A 17,678-nucleotide genomic window follows, 5' to 3' on the forward strand; every position below is an offset into this window, starting at 1 on the left:
TAAGAGCTCAGCAAGATTCCAGCTCTTGAGGGAGGAGACTACATCTTATAAACATGTTTTAAAAAATACATCTTAACAGAATTAACAGTCGGGGCCGACTCGACGGCAAACAACAACAACAACAACAGAATTTATGACTAAATGGCACAACACTTTCAAAGAAATGAAGGTAAGGGGGGGAATTGTGGAAAAATTACAGTGTGCCAGTAAACAAAACAAGGAGACCTGATGGCAAAGTGGTTAAAGCATTTGCTGCTAACCAAAAGGTCAGCAGTTCAAACTCACCAGCTGCTCCACAAGAGAATGATGTGGCAGTCGGCTTCCATAAAGATTTATAGCCTTGGAAAGTCTATGGGGCAGTTCTACTCTGCCCTGTAAGTTTGCTATTAAGTAGGAATCTACTCAATGGCAGTGAGTTGTGTTGTAAGAACTAATTTAAGAGTTAGGAAACATTGACTTCACTACACATTTACCAAATGCTCCATTACGGACCATGTGTAACTTAGTTGTTGTTGTTGTTGTTGTTGTTATTTGCCGTCGAGTCGGCCCAATAATTTGTGTGGTAGAACAAGAGCACCTCACTGCAGAAGTTACCTCAACTTACCAAATAAATAGTAAAGCTATCCTAACACATATATTCTGCAATTAACAGAGATGCTTCTTCACAGAAACAATCAACTGTGGACTATGTCATGAGAAGGGAAGGTATCACAGAAGGTCTTTAAGGAAAGAGTAAGTACTTTTATAAGATGCTATAAAACAGATTGGGAGCTCTGGCGGCATAGTGCCTAAAGCATTTGACTGCTAACCAGAAGGCTGGTGGTTCAAATCCACCAGCCACTCCTCAGAAGGAAGATTGGGCAATCTACTTCCATAGTGATACTGCCTCGGAAACCCAAGGAGGGGTCGCTATAAGTCAGGTCCAACTCCATGGCACATAACAACAACATAAAATAGATTATCAATAATGTGCAAGTGTCTGTGAGGTCTCCCTCGTTGCTGTTCTTCTAAAACTTCCAAGAAATTTTACCTTGGGTTTATAAACAGAAAGAAACATTCTTTGACAGGTGTGGGAGGGGAAGGAGAAAAAGTAATGAGCTAAAAAAAAATAAATAAATAAAAAATTAAAACTTGGGCTCAAAGTGGAAAGAGCTGGGTTTTTCCCAGCTGTGTCACTATACAAACTTACACAAAGCAGAGATGAACAAGGTTTGTCGTAAGCAACACACCAACCAAAGCTTTAATGCACTGTCCCTCAGGTCTCTGTTAACTCATTACCAATCTAAGCAAAAACCTTCTTTGTAAATTTATATGAAAAATAAATAGAATGCCTTGTGACCATGTATAAGCATTCTATTTCACTCCTAGAACTCTGGACAACTCAAGGGTGTATTTTTTTTATTAAGTAGTAACAAAATGGAAGAGTTAAAAGGGTCCTATCAACTAAACAGAGAGAGAGAGCTCTTAAATTACAATGGAATTTCAAATGGGGATGGATTATTTCATTCAACAATATTTACTGAGTGCTTCCATGTCAGGCAGTTGTAGTTGCAGAGGATACACACACACACACACACATTCAAATGGGGATGGATTATTTCATTCAACAATATTTACTGAGTGCTTCCATGTCAGGCAGTTGTAGTTGCAGAGGATACACACACACACACACACACACAACTCACTGCCATCAAATCAATTCAGATTCACAGCAACCCTACAGGACAGAGTAGAACTGCCTCATAGGTTTCCAAGGCTGTAAATCTTTTCTGAAGCAGACTGTCACAACTTTCATCCACGGAGGGGCTTTCATCCAAAGGCTGTCAGTCCTTTGGTTAGCAAGCATATGCTTTAGCCATTGTGCTACCAGAGCTCCTTCAGAGGATACAGCAGCAAATAAAAGACAAAAGTATCCGTCTTTATAAAGTTTCAGTTTAATGCGGTGGGTGGGGTGGAGGGACACTGATAAACAAACAAGTGATTATATAATACAAGGAATGGTGCTGTGTTGTGGAGATAATAAAACAGGAGGAGGATAAAGAGCCAAGGGGTTGGGGTTGTAATCTTATATTGGGGGTTCAGGGAATGCTTCTTTAAAGAAGTAGCATTGAAGGACATGAGGAACTGAGCCTCTGTAGGTATCCTGGTAAAGGACTTTCCAAGCAAAGGAAACATTATCTGCAATAGTCCTGAAGCAGGAGCTAAACGAAATTTCATGTAGATTTTTTGTAAAAAAATAAAATAAAAAACACCTGGATTGGAGTGCTAGCTCTATGCCCTTTACCAGCTGAGTAACTTTCAGGAAGAGAACAACTTTACTTGAACCTCAGTTTCTTCCTAACCTAAATTAAGGTTAGACAGTACCACGTACCTCACAAAGTTATTTCAAGAAATAAATATGATGATGTATAAGAACGCACTTCATAGCGCTAAGGGATTACTACCAAGTGCGTGTTCTAAGGGCTGTGAAAACTTTAGTAAAAGCTCTGTTGGTTTCACGCTACAATCTTTGACGAATTAACAATCAAGTTCGCTTCCACGTACGTTAAATGAAAACGGTGCCTATCTCAGAGAGACTGCTGTGGGGATTCCACAGGATAATCCACGTAAATACAGCGACTGACACAAAAACCCTCAAAACGTTAACGACCAATATTGCCTCTATATTGCTGTTATGCGCCATCAAGTCGGACCCCAGTCACACCGACCCCTCCTTCGGTTTCTGAGGCAGTATCACTACGAAAGTAGTCTGCCCAACCTTCCTTCCGAAGAGTGGCTGGGGGGGGGGGGTGTTGAACCGCCAACCTTCTAGTTAGCAGTCAAGTGTCTTAGGCACTACGCTACCAGAGCTCCCATATTGTATCGATAGGAGCTGCAAACTACTGAGTGGAGAGGGCTTCGCTGCCTGCTTTGCTCAGCTTGAAGGAGCTCAACAGACGTATTCTGAACACTGATTGAAAAGTAAAGTCCGTTCAAACATTTCGGACTAAGTTGTTGAAAAGTGCCTCCCCTATCCCCTGCACAATACTCTGCTGTGACATTTCTGCTTATAAATCACTTTTACGCTCTGAAACCCTTTTAACGTATGCATATCCCTCTTTAAAAGGTCCTGAAATTGAACTAAAATCAAATAGCTTTTCCCCAGAGGTTTGTAACAACCCTTGCTGGTTATCTTCTTCCAAACACAACCTCTTCAGAGCAGAAACGCTTCACTGACAGCCCACGCTAGACGCCAGCTTTTTATAACGACGTGATGACGTCACCGCGTGTCACTAGTGCGCAAACATGGCGGCGTGATCACGCCCAGGACTGCCCTAAGACCACCGCCGCTGCGCGGCCACAGTGCCTTCTCTGAAGAGTCCTGGGGAGGGCTTGGTGAGTCAAGTCGGATGATATTAGGGATCGGTGCTTCAACCGTAGAATAATGGCGTAGGTGCCTGCAAGGTCGGTGGGGAAGATGCTGTTTAGGAGAAAGAGCTGGGGTGGTGAGGGAAGTTCATCAATCCTTCGGGTAGGAGGGCTAATGACTCCGACAAAGATTCCGCTGGCTTTGATTCAGAAGGCAGAATTTGCCTTGGGGTTTGTCTGAAGTGCCAATGGCACGGGTAACAGAAAAAAGTTAACATGGACTTTCTTCCTGTAATTTCCCTAACGCTTGAATTAGTTGCCTCCATGTAAAACGAAACCTGCGATCTTAGCAGAAAATATATGTAAATAGACCTTAGCTGGCGAAGGGCGGAGCGATTGCTGTCCTCGGTGCTGAATAAATCCTTCTTTCAACGCGGGACATTCAGACTATTAGTAGACAGTCATGGTTAATTTCATAAAATTTAGGAAAGCCAATGCATTATGTTAGGAAGTAATTTCATTCTCCTGTCTTTCTCTCCCCTAGGTAAGGCTCCTTCAGCTTTTGCAGTTGGGCTCAGAGCCTTCAAAGCACTTTGCTAGACCTCTATCTGTATTGACACAGGCTCTTCAGCCAAGGTGAACTTGCTCAAAGTGTGTATAGAATTTGCCATGAAAATGGCATTTCCAAAGCTCCCAACATGAAAGGGCTGAACAGCCAAAGTAATGTGAAGGGACTAATTGTGTTTTTTTCCCACTGTTAGACTTGAAAAATACTTTCCTATTTGCAACAGAGATGGTAGAACTGGGCAGTCTTCCAATAAAGGATAGACCATGAGCTTCCAGTTGGTTCTCATACTTGTTTGCTTTTCTGTCTGTGTGTGTGTGTGCGCACATGCATAAGGGATGGTTTTCCTGTGTTGAATTTTATGAGTGGATTTTTTTTTCTTTCTGTTGATTCAATAAAGTGTTTACTAGTCTTAGTACCAGCTGCTTGTTTGTTTTAAATTTTGATTAAGGTTAGAGTGTGGAAAAAAGAGGGAGAAATGTGAAATACGTTGAATTTACCTGGGCTGGGATGCATCTGGCTCGCAGAAATCTATGTATTGTGAATAAAATGTTTTTAAATGCATTTTTTTCATTCCATACATTATTACATCTTAAGGTTAATTTTCTCTTCTGAGAGAAACAATGGATTGAGGTAGTAAACTATCAGATATTACAAAGCTGAGGATAAATGGCAGAAGTAACTTTAAATGTTTTTATTATTTAGCAGAAAGCTGAAAATCTGTTTTCATTAAAGATGACTTCCTTGTTTGCTCAAGAAATTTGCCTTTCTAAAAGGCATGAAGAAATGTAAGTTTTTGTTTTTTCTTTTCAGGATAATCTAATTATATGAATGGTACTGGTTTTATGAGTGAAACGTGTACAGAGGAAGATTTAAGTATCTGGAAGTTGTATTGTTTTAATTTTCTAATACTTGAGTTGATACATTTTGATAACAGGGAAAGTTACTGTCTCTTAAAAATAACAAAGATCAAACAGTATAATTTTGTTGTATATCTTTTTACTTTTTATTATTAGTATTTGATTAATTCACTGTCACCCCTTCCAAGTCTCCACATTGCTATTTAATGGATGGCTCTAAGCCTTGTACCCAGGACCTGCTTCATAGGTATGTGACCTGTTCAGTTACAGGGCCTGGCATTTAGCTCATTGCTCTAATGTTGCTGTCTTAACAGTTTTTTTTAACAGTTTCAATTTTGCACTGGGCCCTGTAATTAATGTCAGCAGTCCTATTCTTATATTTATTAGTAGCCATTTCCTTCTCTGCCTCTGTCTATGGATTCTCAAGTTTTCCTTTTATTTACTTAGTATTACCAGGCCCTCTTCCTTGGCCTTCTGTTTCCCTTATAAACATTATTATTCAAAGACCTGGGTTTTTAGGTCTACACTCACAAATAGTCCTATGAGACACAGTGTTTCTTGAGAGCTTCCACAACTGAGAAGTAGTTAGACTTTTACATATACCACTGACATAATTTTATCATATGATATATTTTTTATTAAGCATTTAAGAGGACTGAAATCTTATAAAACAAACATTTGAACAGTGAGAAACTTTTCAAGTATATCATATGTAATAAATTAATTAGTGCCTAAGGCATTTGACTGCTAACCAGAAGACTGGCAGTTCAAACCCACCAGCCACTCCTCCTAAGGAAGATTGGGCACTCTACTTCCGTAGAGACACCACCTAAGAAACCCAAGTAGGGGTTGCTATGAGTTGGAAACAAGTTGACGGCAGTGAGTTTGGGTTTGTTTTTTTTTCTTTTTAAATAACTTCTAACTTTTTACATCTTTCTTCAATTACTGTTTCACCTTATGAGTCTGCATACACATACACAGCCTCTCACTCATATAGCCAACCATCATCTTTCTCTTGGAAAAAGAAGAAAAATATTTTTATTGCTTCTTCAAACATATGGAAGTTTAGCACAATTCTAAATGTGTAACATGAGATTCAGGGGTACTGAAGTGTTAAGCAGAAGGTTTCGTATAGCAAGTTATATCAAAGTATATGTGTGGGGAGGTATATATAAGTATGTGTACAAAGGGATATGTATTGCAGTTTGCATTTTCACTAAAAGTTAAAGCTTATCTTCAACACCCTACAATCATTTCAAAAGACTGGAGAAGCTGAAAAACAGAACCATGTACTTACAGTATATATAAAGAATATGCTAATGAAAATAAAAATAATTTTACCCACATTGACTTAAGATGTATTGAACTTAGTTCATCGCGAAGTTTTTTTCCGTCTTTTTAATTGACAGAGTAATTGGCTTTCAAAATAAGTTGGACTTGTAGTAAGGTACAATTAAGAAATTACTTTGTTATATAGGGGAGGCAAGAAGATGTTTGTTTGCTTTTTTTTGTTGTTAACTTTATTTAATCTTCATTTTTTTTTCTAGAGTATCACAAAGATTAATGTTACTTCAACAAATGGAGAATAAATTTGGAGATCAAAACACAGAAAAAGCATCTCAGATTAAAGCAGCTGAGGCTGCTTATAAGAGGAATCTTAGTCTTTTAAACGTAAGTTTTCATAAGTTTAGCTTAGAGATTTTCTCAACTTTCCAAAAATGTGAATTTCATAATTTTAACTTATATCATTTTTTTGAGTAATAAATAAAATTAATGAAACAATATCTATTTTAAAACCCATTCCAGCTGAATGAATAGCATGTAGATTCTCGTGTAAAAATGGAAAAAACTAGTCTGCAGAAGCTCAATGTGTTCAGTTGGCTAGAAAATCAATGACTGTGGAAGGAACTTTAAGATCACCTGTGCAAGAAGTAAGAAATAGAAGTAGCTTTCCATCTTGCATCTTCTTTTGTTTGATAGGAGATCCTAAAAGACCATAAAGTAACCATAATGTATTTAGATCTAACTCTAAACTATTTAACATCATAAAGATAAAGACAATTTGATTTTGCCCTCTTGGGGCCACAGTCAACACAAAAAATTCAAACCTAAGATAACGTATTTCCCACATCCCTTATGATGATGATGGAGGAGGTGGTCAAAGTGTATGATTGTGCAGGGCTTCCCCATTTGGCCAATGTGCCCACTTGGAGTAAAATCATATGTGTTACATTTTTGGCTGCTTGCTGTACTTTGCTTCCAGAATTGTATGACTTCATCCATAATTAAAACCCTAAAGTTTGCTTCCATTCGAGCTTCCAAGAGATCCTATGACTACAACATTTGGTAGTAAGACTATATTATTTAAGTTATAAAGCAGTGTTTTCAGTTTTTTATTGTTAAATATTTTCATCGATAGGCATAATATAGTTATATTCTCTCCTCACTAAAGAATAAAGGGAGAGGAAAATTCAGTTATCTTCTCAGCTTCTGGCAGTTTGATCCACAGTAATTTAAGTCACAGCCATAGTGCTACCAAAGCATTCTATATTGCCATATGTCTTACTTGCCCAATGGTGTTTGCAATATTTATTTTTAAATGGAAATATATAGGATAATTTGGAATTTGCCATGAAAAGTCAGAAAAACTGAATTAGAAAGCTTGATTGCTAGCTATCTGCAGCCAGTGATATTTGGTTTTCAAGTGTCTTCCTTTTAATTACAAAGTAGTTCATGGATGCCCAGAAGGCCCTTCATATTGAACTAGCTCTGGTTAGAAAGTAAGAAGAAGAAAATACATATAAATCAGCATTTCTTTATATTAAGCTTAGTTGATGACTTAAGGCTTGTCACACAGAAAACTTGAGACCTTATGTGATCAAACATTAAATAACATAGAATAGACTCAGTGCTATAGGAATTAAAAGATCTCTAAGAGTAGAGTATTCTAAGAGGCCTCAGAGAAGAGGCTAGACTCGAGCTGTGTTTGAAGAGGCAGAAAGCAAGGCAGGCATTCCATTGGATTCTTTTCAAGATAACCAGTACCAGAAGAATGAGTGGCCATGTTAATGTCTGTGTTAACTAACTTGGAAAGTCACAGGGACAAGGCTGGATATGTATTGTGGTGCTAAACTAAGAAGTTGAACCTTGATATGTAGAAATACTATAATACTGAAAGTGTTAGAGCAAAAGAAAAATAAAGTCTTACGTAAGAAATATATCAGTGGTGATATAAGGAACACTCATTGGCTATTTAAATGCAAGGTCATTTCAAGAAAGGAGAAGGAGTTGAGGGTAGCTAACAAATCATTATATCAAGAAGGAAGATAATAAAGCTGGTTTCATAATCATGAGAAACTTCAGTTTGATGTGGAATTGTTTTGATTATCAAAGTAATATATCCTCATTGTAAAAAACTTGAAAAGGTAAAGACCACTAAATAGCACACTGTACATATCATCCCTCCATCTAAAAATATGTATATTTCCTTTCAGTATTTTTAATAAATGTTTATTGAGCACCTAATACATGCCAGACAAAGTACTTGCTTCTAGGGATGAAGTCTCTTCCTGTATTTTTTATTTTCTATTGTTTCATTCTTCAAATTATATGCACTACTTTATCCTGCTTTTTCTCTTATTTGTTAAAAACAATTCAGAATAGACTTGACAGCAGTTAACAACAAAGGCCTTGAAAACCTATGGAGCACAGTTGTCCTCTGCATCAACTCCATTGCAGCTCACAGCAACAACTAGAAAATTCATTTTGAAAGTAAAATCTTTAGCACTTGGTTACAGAATTTTAAGTTGGTGTACTAGATTGAGCTTGATTAGATTCTAATCTAATCTAATCTTTAGATTAGATTCAGTTCTAATCTAAAGGTTGAGATTAGATTTTAATAGTAAAGATTAGATTAGATTCTCATCTAAAGTCTCCCCATACCCCAGCCCCTGCTTTTTTAAGCATAAAAACTGTTTCCAAAGATAAATGGATAAATGTGGACTTTTTGGATATAAGGTCCCATTCCTTCAACCTTTGCTTGCCTGCCCTCCTGTGGCTCTAAGGAACACTTTGTAAAAACCAGTGATCTAGGCTAATCCTTTAATTCAGAGATGAAGAAACCATAATGTTAATATTCCTTCTCAAGAACAGGTTAATTTACATCTCAAATATGTGTTTCACAAATAAACCTTAAAAATGATTCCATTAAGGCATGGAAGCAGTCCGTATACAGATGGTAACAGAATAAGGATGTGCTCTATCACTATTCATTACATGACCTTATTTAGATGTTCTGACCAATATAATAAATGCTAAAGAGAAATGAGCTTTAGCTTTTGGAAAGGAAGAGTGAACACTAGCATTTTCTAATGATATGATTATCTAATTTACTTAGTAAAGCTGAAGTTGTTTTAAAACTAGTATATGTTGAGTAAAATTAATGGATAAAAGATAAACACAAAAATCAATAGCAATCTTATTTATGTATTAAAAAAAAACCCAAACTCACTGCCATCTAGTCGATTGCAACTCATAGCAACCCCTGCTTCAGTATGTGAGGCAGTACCTCTATGGAAGTAGATTGCCTAATATTTCTTCCGAGGAGTGGCTGGTGGAGATCAAATTTATATTAGCAATAAAATTATCAAATATTTGAAATACACTTAATAGAGGATATGCATAATCAGTGTACAATTACTGCATTTTAATGGAAGATTTAAAAGAAAGTTTAAACAGATATATGCCTTCATGCTGACTGAGGAGACTATTATTTGTCTTAAATCTATTTTTATAAGCTTATTTTTAGATTGAATAAAGTCCCAACAAAATTGGCATAGAACTCAAGACAGTTTCTCTAAGTTCAGTTGAAAAATCAACTGGCAAATATATCAAAGAATGTTTTTAAAAGAGAAGGAATGAAGAACAGACTAACCCCATCAGATATTAAAACACATTAGTGTATGAATATTGACACAGTGTCTACAACAGTGGACTCAAACATAGCCACACCTGAGGCCGCTGCAGGACTGGGCAGTTTCCCTTCTGCTGTATGGAGGTCACTATGCGTCAGGCTGACTTGTCAGGACCTAACAATAAGTGTAGGAATGCATATGGATATGCACAGTGAGAAATCAGTCAGATTCACAAACATTTTGCCAGTCATTAAAAACCATGAAGGACAGTGCATTTTGAAAACATAGGTAAATGACTTTACCCTATTAATATAAGTAAAATGAAACTTACCTGCCTTTTTAAAAAATAAGTATAGTTGGTATAGATTTGGAAGAAGAAGGGAGGATTTTATTTCTGTAATTATTTCATTATAAAAACTGTCATCCCTCCCAAATTTAGTTTTACCCAGAATTTTGGGCTAACTAGCACCATCTCATGAAGGAAGATAAACAAACACTGTAGGGTGAGAAAGAATGGGAAAGGTATAGAAATTAGAGACACAATGCTTCCATTGAGGGGTGTCCTGGAAGCCTTCATGGTGCAGTTGGCAGGTAAGCAGGGCTTTCAACAAACTGCCACCCAGGAGGGCCAGTGACTTATAAGACCACATGTCTCTTCTCTCCGCTATACATTTCTCACTTTCTGTAATTCATTGAGGGCACAGTGACAGAATAAGTTTAATAAGCTTATTTTTAGATTAAATAGGGTCCCAAGAAAATTTACATAGAACTCAAGACACTTTCTATAAGTTTACTTGAAAATAAACTGGCAAAAATATCAAAGGATGTTTTTAAAAGAGAAGGAATGAGGAACAGACTAATTGTGTGTTCAATCAAAATACTTCAGTGTGCCTTGTACCAATGACCCTGTATGTCATTTTTTTTTAATGTCATTTTGTCTATCTCAGAAATTGGTGCTTTGGCAGATTAAAGATTAAAACAAGTTTGGCCACAGTTGGGTTCACTATACATATATAAATATGGTGAGATAGATAATGGTGGGGTAGGGGAGGAGGAGAGATCTCAGCACATTACTTTTTGTGCTCATATTTTACCTTTCCTAATCATGAGTGGAATCACTTAAATATAGGCTTCTGAAACCTGCTACATTTTATTCTCATTTAATTGCTAACTATTTATATGAAAAGAAATTTTCCCTCATGGATTATCTAATTACACTTAAGTATAGATAGGAAAAGACGTACTGAGTACTTGATTCGTTCCTTTTATTTATTTTTCAAAATAATTGTCTGGTCCTCTAGTATGTTCCAAAGGTGACCTATGAGGTGGTAGTGGGGGGGGGGGTTTAATATTTCTGGGATTTGTATGTTTCAATCCATTGCAATTTTTATTCTTATTGATGCTCAAATTGTCCCATCTTTGCCAAGTGGGAGCCCCTTTAATATGGCTCCTGAATGTCTTTGACATGATCCTAATAGCCTTGGACAGTTTCTTTTCTTTCTAGTATGTTTAGGTCTTTCAGTTTCATTGTGTACATTTGGAGCAATTATCCATTGCTTCAAAGAGCCCTGGATTTTGGCAAGTGTTTATTGCCTTTTTTTTTTTTTTTAGAAAATACATCAAGTGTTCATGTCAGTATTTGCAATTGCAATAAAGGATTGCAATTTTTTTTTAACTTACAGTAATGTGTCTTATATCTCAGTCTTCTTTTCCTCAAACCACAAATCTCAGTTCTCAAAGAATTTCCAACACCAACAGAACTAGTTACTTACTTTATTGTGTGATACAGACTTCACTAGCACCAACAACATAATTTGTTGATAATTATCATTAAGATTTTTTTTTTTTTGCAATTCTTTTTTCTAATACAGTATATTCCACTTGGAATGTTCAATCAAAATGCTGTGTTCTCTAAGATCACTTGATCTAGTTCTCTGTGGGGTAATGCACCAACTCAACAACAGTTCATTTGTTTCATTTTGTTTTCAATTTTTAGTGCTAGCTTTCTTATTTGTTCTATAACTATACAATGATGTAAATAGTCTTCTGGCAAATCTATAAAACAAGATATAGTCAGGAAGTCTAGCTTCTCTCTCCTTTCTTCCTTTTTCTCTACCTCCCTCTGGGTAACTTTTTTTTAAGTTGATAGTTTATACTCATGAAAGTTTTGATACCTTAGTATTTCTTTGTTTTTTTTAAATATTTAAGTGCCTACTATCCTGCACTTTAGTAGATCCTCTGATTCATAAAGATTGTATGGGATGTAGTCCTTACCTTCTAGCACTTTATGATGAAAGGAAAGGTTTTTGTATGGAAGTATAAAGGAGCTCTGGTGGTGTAGTGGGTAAGGCATTTGGATGCTAACCAGAAGGTCAGTGGTTCAAAGCCACCAGCTGCTCCATGGGAGGAAGATGGGGGAATCTACTTCTATAAAGATTTACGGCTTCGGAAACCCAATGGAGGTCACCATGAGTTGGAATTAACTTGATGACACTGGGTAGTGGGTATTAAGATACAACTTACTTCAGAAGGCTGAGGTCAAATTGCAGAGATTTTTTTCCCTCAGGGTAAGGAATTTAGATAATCATCCTCTGTGTAATAGTAGGTATCTATTACTTGTTTTAACTCTAAGAAAGGACATATTTAAAGTAGTTCTTTAGGAAAACTAGTGAATCCTATGTTAGGTATTTATCAAAGTAGGATGAGATATAGCCTATCCATGACAGTAATCAAAGTAGGATGAGATATAGCCTATCCATGACAGTAATCAAAGTAGGATGAGATATAGCCTATCCATGACATCTTTCAACAAGTTAAAGAAAGAATGTATTAATAAGGTCATAGCATTGGGAATGGAGACCATGGGTGGCACAGATGGTTAAGCTAACTGAAAGGCTGGCACTTCAAACCCACCCACAGGCACTGCAGAAGACAGACCTAGCACTCTGCTTCTGAAAGGTCACAGCCTTGAAAACTCTATGGAATGAAGTTCTACTCTGCACACATGGGGTCCCCATGAGTTGGAATAACCTCAACACTAACCAACAACCATAGCATTGGAAATTAAATGGAAACACTAGAGGAGACATTTTGAGGAAAAATCTTATAGAGCTTTGAAATTTAAAATGGCAGGGATTTGAAAGAGTTGGATATAGAGGATATAGCATAGGTATCTGTGTGAATGTAATTCCCACAAATAGCAATAGATTAAATAAGGAGTAGATTAGGTTAGTTTTATTAGGTTGAGAAATAAGGACTGGAGAAAAGTTAGCCATTCCTCTATAGTAATAGTTGAAGATAGATAAGAGGCAATCTTGGAGGGAAAAAAGGTAAAAACATGGGGACAGATGTCACAAATCTTAAGAAAGCCCACACTTAGGAGCAGGGAGAGAAAAGAAGAGCCAACTAAGGAGAAAGAGAAGTAGGAGTCAGAGAGATTTAAAAAAAAAAAAAAAACTAAGAAAGTGAAAAATCACTTAAGCTCAGGAAGAAGTTCTAGGAGGGGTGATAATCCCCCGTCGAAATGCTGCAGGGATGACAGTCAAGTTTCTAACTATGGCTTACTTTACAAGGCCACACATCCCCTACTGCTTTCTGCTCTTGTATTACAGATCTGCTTTTCTGTAAGAGATATTTCCTGGCCTTCAAAAAAAAAAAGGCTTTTAATATTGTTTACAGTGCTAGTGGCCCCTAGATCTGTCACTTACATTACCTTTAGGCCTGTTCTTAGAATAATGGTATCTTTGGGGTTGTGATTATTCTATTTGTGTTCTGGTTTTGATTTATATAGGTAAAAAATCTTTTTCCTAAGACCTTGTAAAATCTCAACATAATTATAGAACAGTTTGGCTTCTGTATCTTTTTTGGCACCAACCTCAAAAGCTCTTTCGCATACGCCTTTACTGTAAACTTCTGATACGGGGTAGACTCTCTAATAGATGGGCTTTTTATCCCTAAATTGATGTTTTTCCCCTTCAAATCACCTTCTTCTAGACAGCAGGTGCATTAATGGTTGTGCAACTTTGGGGAGTCCCTTTAGGGAATTTCCTGTTTTTCCCTTTTACATTTCACACCCATTCCTTGCTCCTGCCGCTACCATCTGCTATCTTTTTTCTCCTCTTCAGCATTGGCTTCTTCACACCCCACTCCCACGCCCCTTTCCATCTCCCTCCGTCTGTCCAACAGCCCTGTACATAGATTGCTCCAATGCTTGTACATGGATCGGAGAACTTCCTCTTTTCTAGCAACTGACTGAGCTCAAAGGAGACAAAATTTACACAGCCTTTAACCAAGGTCTCTGTGAACTTGATAAACATAATAAATAGACACAACATAGGTGATTTCTTAAATTTATGAAACGGGACAAATGTTTCAGTAGTAACTTGCCAGAGCCCTACATTTTTGGACATGTACTTCATGTAAGTGCCAAAGCTAAATCTTTACCAGGGTATGAATTAAGTTTAGTTACCCTTGAGTTTTAACAGCTATAAGAGAAAATACACTCACCTAAAGTTAAACTGCAAATCAAAGCACAGTGTTTATTGTAACTGAATACAATCAGCTGAATGGTATACTGCCTAACAATAAAATTTGGTGTTGAAATTATCTTAGGAATCTAGTTCTAAAAATTTGGAGAGTATAGCGGAAAGGTTCCTTCCAAGGGCTGGAGGACCTCTTGGAATTTTTTTCTTTTTTTTTTTTTTTAAATATGTGGTAAATTTGCATAATTATATTTAAAATAGAATTTTGAATAAATGTAATGTATGCCATTGACATACCATTTACATAATCTGGAGAGATGAACTCTTCACTCTTAAAGGTTAGCACAGTGTGGGTTTGAATCTCTGACTGTTTTAGTATCTGAATATTTGACTGTTTTATCCTTTATAGCCACTTTTTTAGATGATTTCAGAGCTAAGTTCTCTGAGCAGTTTTAGAAGAAACTCTTTTTTGTAAGAATTACTGACATTTCCTAGCTATTAAAAGTGACAAGGCAGAACTTAGAGGGACCACCACCTCCATTTATTTGAAAATAAGAAACTTTGCACTCTCCACTTTGTAACTGGGGTATTTGACCAATGATCAATTCTCCTACCTCAGCGCCTCTCCCTCAGTTCACACTATGTATCCAGAGAAGAGTTAAATTGAGACTTGGGATATGGATATTGCTAGTACATGTGTCATTTGTATATGTTTATGTAAATACACTTTGTTTTAAAAATGCTGGTGTCTGTTACAGGATATAAAAGAAGCAGAAAAATCTCTACAGACCAGGATTCACCCACTTCCACGGCCTGAGGTGGCTTCTCTTGAGGTGAGTATCTTAACAAATGTTAAAAAGAGAGACCCTATCCTGTCAGTGGTGCATTCTAAATTAGACAACAGTTATATGTAGTTCTCCTCAGTAACACATGGGGTTGCCATGAGTCAGAATTGCCTTCATCGCCCAAGACAACAATGTGTGTATTTCCCAGATTGATTTATTCACTAAGGTAGGATGTGTCTGATTGATCTTTATATCCAAAATGCCATGTTTTATGTATACTGGGTAAATGATAACTATTTTGATTTATCATTTTTTTTATCAAGTGGAAATTTTATAAAGATCCTGTGTCTTTCTTTTCATCTAGTCAATTGGAAGCAAGTATCATGAAAGAAAATAAGCACTAAATTTTAAGATGACAGCACACCTAATCAAAGTGCTTTTGGCATTTCAGTCCTTTCACTAGAAATTTAAACAAAGCCACTTAAGTGCCTATTATCATGCAGTATAGCATGGCTTTTGTCTGTTTTATTTTGCTCAATTCAAGAACAGATTGGGAAGATGGTTGGCAAAAATAAACCATATTTGGTATATGGATGTATTTGTGATGAATGTGAACGTACTACATATAGAATAGTTTGAGTTTATATTTTAATGACCTTTCCCAAATACAATTTTGCTTTCTGCCTAACCCAGAACATGAAGACTCAAAATTAAAGGCTGAGAATCTGCCCTTCATGTTCTCTGTCATCTAGGGTAATAAGAAAAGGCAGTGGTCAAGGATTGAAAAAACTTTGGTACAAAGTTGTGCCTTAGACATGTCTTTTTCTCTGTTGAATTCTCCAATACCTTACGGCAGCTGTGTGTGTGTGTGGGGGGCACACAATAGGGGTTAATCCAGCTGTGAATGGCTGAGAAACTCCCAACCACAGGCCTCAGTCAGCATTTTTCTTAGCTAGCCTTGCCCAGCAGGATGACCTTTATTTTAAGTATGTCAGGCTAGTTCTCAGACCCCATGCACAGTTGTATAGATATGTAGACTCCCTCACCATTTTCCACCCGCAGAACCTTGTACCTTTTGAATGCCCATAGTGGATAATTATGTGTTTCTAATGATACTTCCTTGGAAACCCAAAGAGGGGTCGCTATGAGTTGAATCGACTCGACTGCAGTGATTTTGGTGTTTGGTTTTTAAAACTATTCGATTGTTTGGCTGAATTTCCCAAAATAAGGTTGACAGTGATGATCTAATATAAAATGCCTTTGTGGTTGGCAATTTGGTTCTAAACTCATATACATGATATGGTGATATTGCATATGCTTCTGTGGCCTATAAATTACTAGAGTCAGGCCAATAAATAATACAGCATCTCAATTTTCAAGTTGTTTGTATTGAAAATGATTAGATGATATTGACAGAGTGAACCCCGTGAGAGCCAGAACTCCATAGGACTGCCTTGTTTTTCTGGGTCTCAAAAGTTTTCCACCTTTGACGGGGTACAGACTTACCACTTTTCTATCACTTGTTTTAGTGGAAAATATTTGAGTTTTCCTTTTCTGACAGGTTTCCACCTTACACAAGTACTGGCTTTCACAGGTTTTACTGTATTATTTTCTTATCATAAAACAAAATTGGGAAGAAATTAGATTTGTCAAACCAGATATTCTTCTAAAAGGTAGAGTAGATACATATTGTTCCTATTTTTCCCCCACACGACTGGGGGGCACCTGAACTGATACTATCACATAGCTAGATACTAGATATACATACTAGCTACATACTAACCAATCTCATCATAGGTAAAAATCTTTTGATGCTAAATTCTGAAATGTGTTTGTATTTAATCATTTCCTTATAATGATTGTGGTATAGATAATAATTTGGTATAGGATTTGGAACACTAAACAAAAACATTTAATTATGATAGGGTCACTATGAGTTGGAATCTACTGATGGCACTGGGTTGGGTTTTGGTCCAGGTTTTGGGTAGCCACAAATGATACTACTGGCAGTAATCACAAGGTTGGCCACAAGAGGGCGTGTCAAATCACAATAAAATCTCAAAAGTTGTAATTCTGCCAGCTTCTGGTTTTACTGAGAAATTTGAAAATTAACACTAGTAAGTAGCCATATTTTTTCTAAAATTAACATAAAGTGTTCTGTAGAGGAAGTGCATTCTACATATATGTGTGTGCGTGTGCGTGTGCATGTGTACATGCACATATACCCTTAAGTGAATAAACATTTAAACTATTATAAAGAGCCAAGTTCAGTTGCTTGAGATACTTTTTTTACTTTTGGGTTTGTTTTCTTCCAGGCTCGTTACTGGGCATCAGTAGAAGAATATATTCCCAAATGGGAACAGTTTCTTTTAGGAAGAGCACCATATCCTATCCATGTTGAAAATCAAAATGGAGCAGAAAATACCACTCAAAAAGAAGTACAGCAATAACTGTTCACATGCTATTTCAAAAAACCTGTGAAGTAAAGCTTAATATAAAAGAATATGCAGGTTATTTCAGGAACTTTGGAAATCGAATACTTCCATATGGTTCTGTTACCTTCAAAGTGACAATGAAAATAAGAGAATCTGCTGGAAAGTGTCAGGTTATCACTGAGAGACTTACTACTATTTCAAGATCATCAATTTGCTTTCTGTTAAGCCCATGGAAGTGATGAGAACTAATACTGAAAAATGGACTGTTTATTAATTAAATGATCAAATGAG

The 17,678-nt window shown here is 36.6% G+C and overlaps 1 protein-coding gene across 1 annotated transcript; it reads left to right on the plus strand.

The window, feature by feature from the left end:
• Positions 1-4,648: 4,648 nt before the first annotated feature.
• CUNH3orf14 (chromosome unknown C3orf14 homolog) lies at positions 4,649-17,402 on the plus strand. The gene is made up of 4 exons (XM_007937295.2): positions 4,649-4,701; positions 6,321-6,444; positions 14,926-15,000; positions 17,268-17,402. The coding sequence occupies exons 1-4, from the start codon at positions 4,649-4,651 to the stop codon at positions 17,400-17,402; spliced, it is 387 nt and encodes a 128-aa protein (XP_007935486.1).
• Positions 17,403-17,678: the final 276 nt, after the last annotated feature.

This window comes from Orycteropus afer, unplaced genomic scaffold (genome assembly GCF_000298275.1).
Source record: "Orycteropus afer afer isolate SDZICR_OR568_19922 unplaced genomic scaffold, OryAfe1.0 scaffold00041, whole genome shotgun sequence".
In the NCBI taxonomy this organism is placed as follows: Eukaryota; Metazoa; Chordata; class Mammalia; order Tubulidentata; family Orycteropodidae; genus Orycteropus; species Orycteropus afer.

Bases quoted from the DNA above. Each gene is read 5' to 3' on its own strand.
- CUNH3orf14 (XM_007937295.2), top strand. From the start codon at position 4,649: ATGACTTCCTTGTTTGCTCAAGAAATTTGCCTTTCTAAAAGGCATGAA. The intron at 6,445-14,925 runs GTAAGTTTTCAT...TGTCTGTTACAG, and splicing joins GGAATCTTAGTCTTTTAAAC to GATATAAAAGAAGCAGAAAA. The intron at 15,001-17,267 runs GTGAGTATCTTA...GTTTTCTTCCAG, and splicing joins CTGAGGTGGCTTCTCTTGAG to GCTCGTTACTGGGCATCAGT.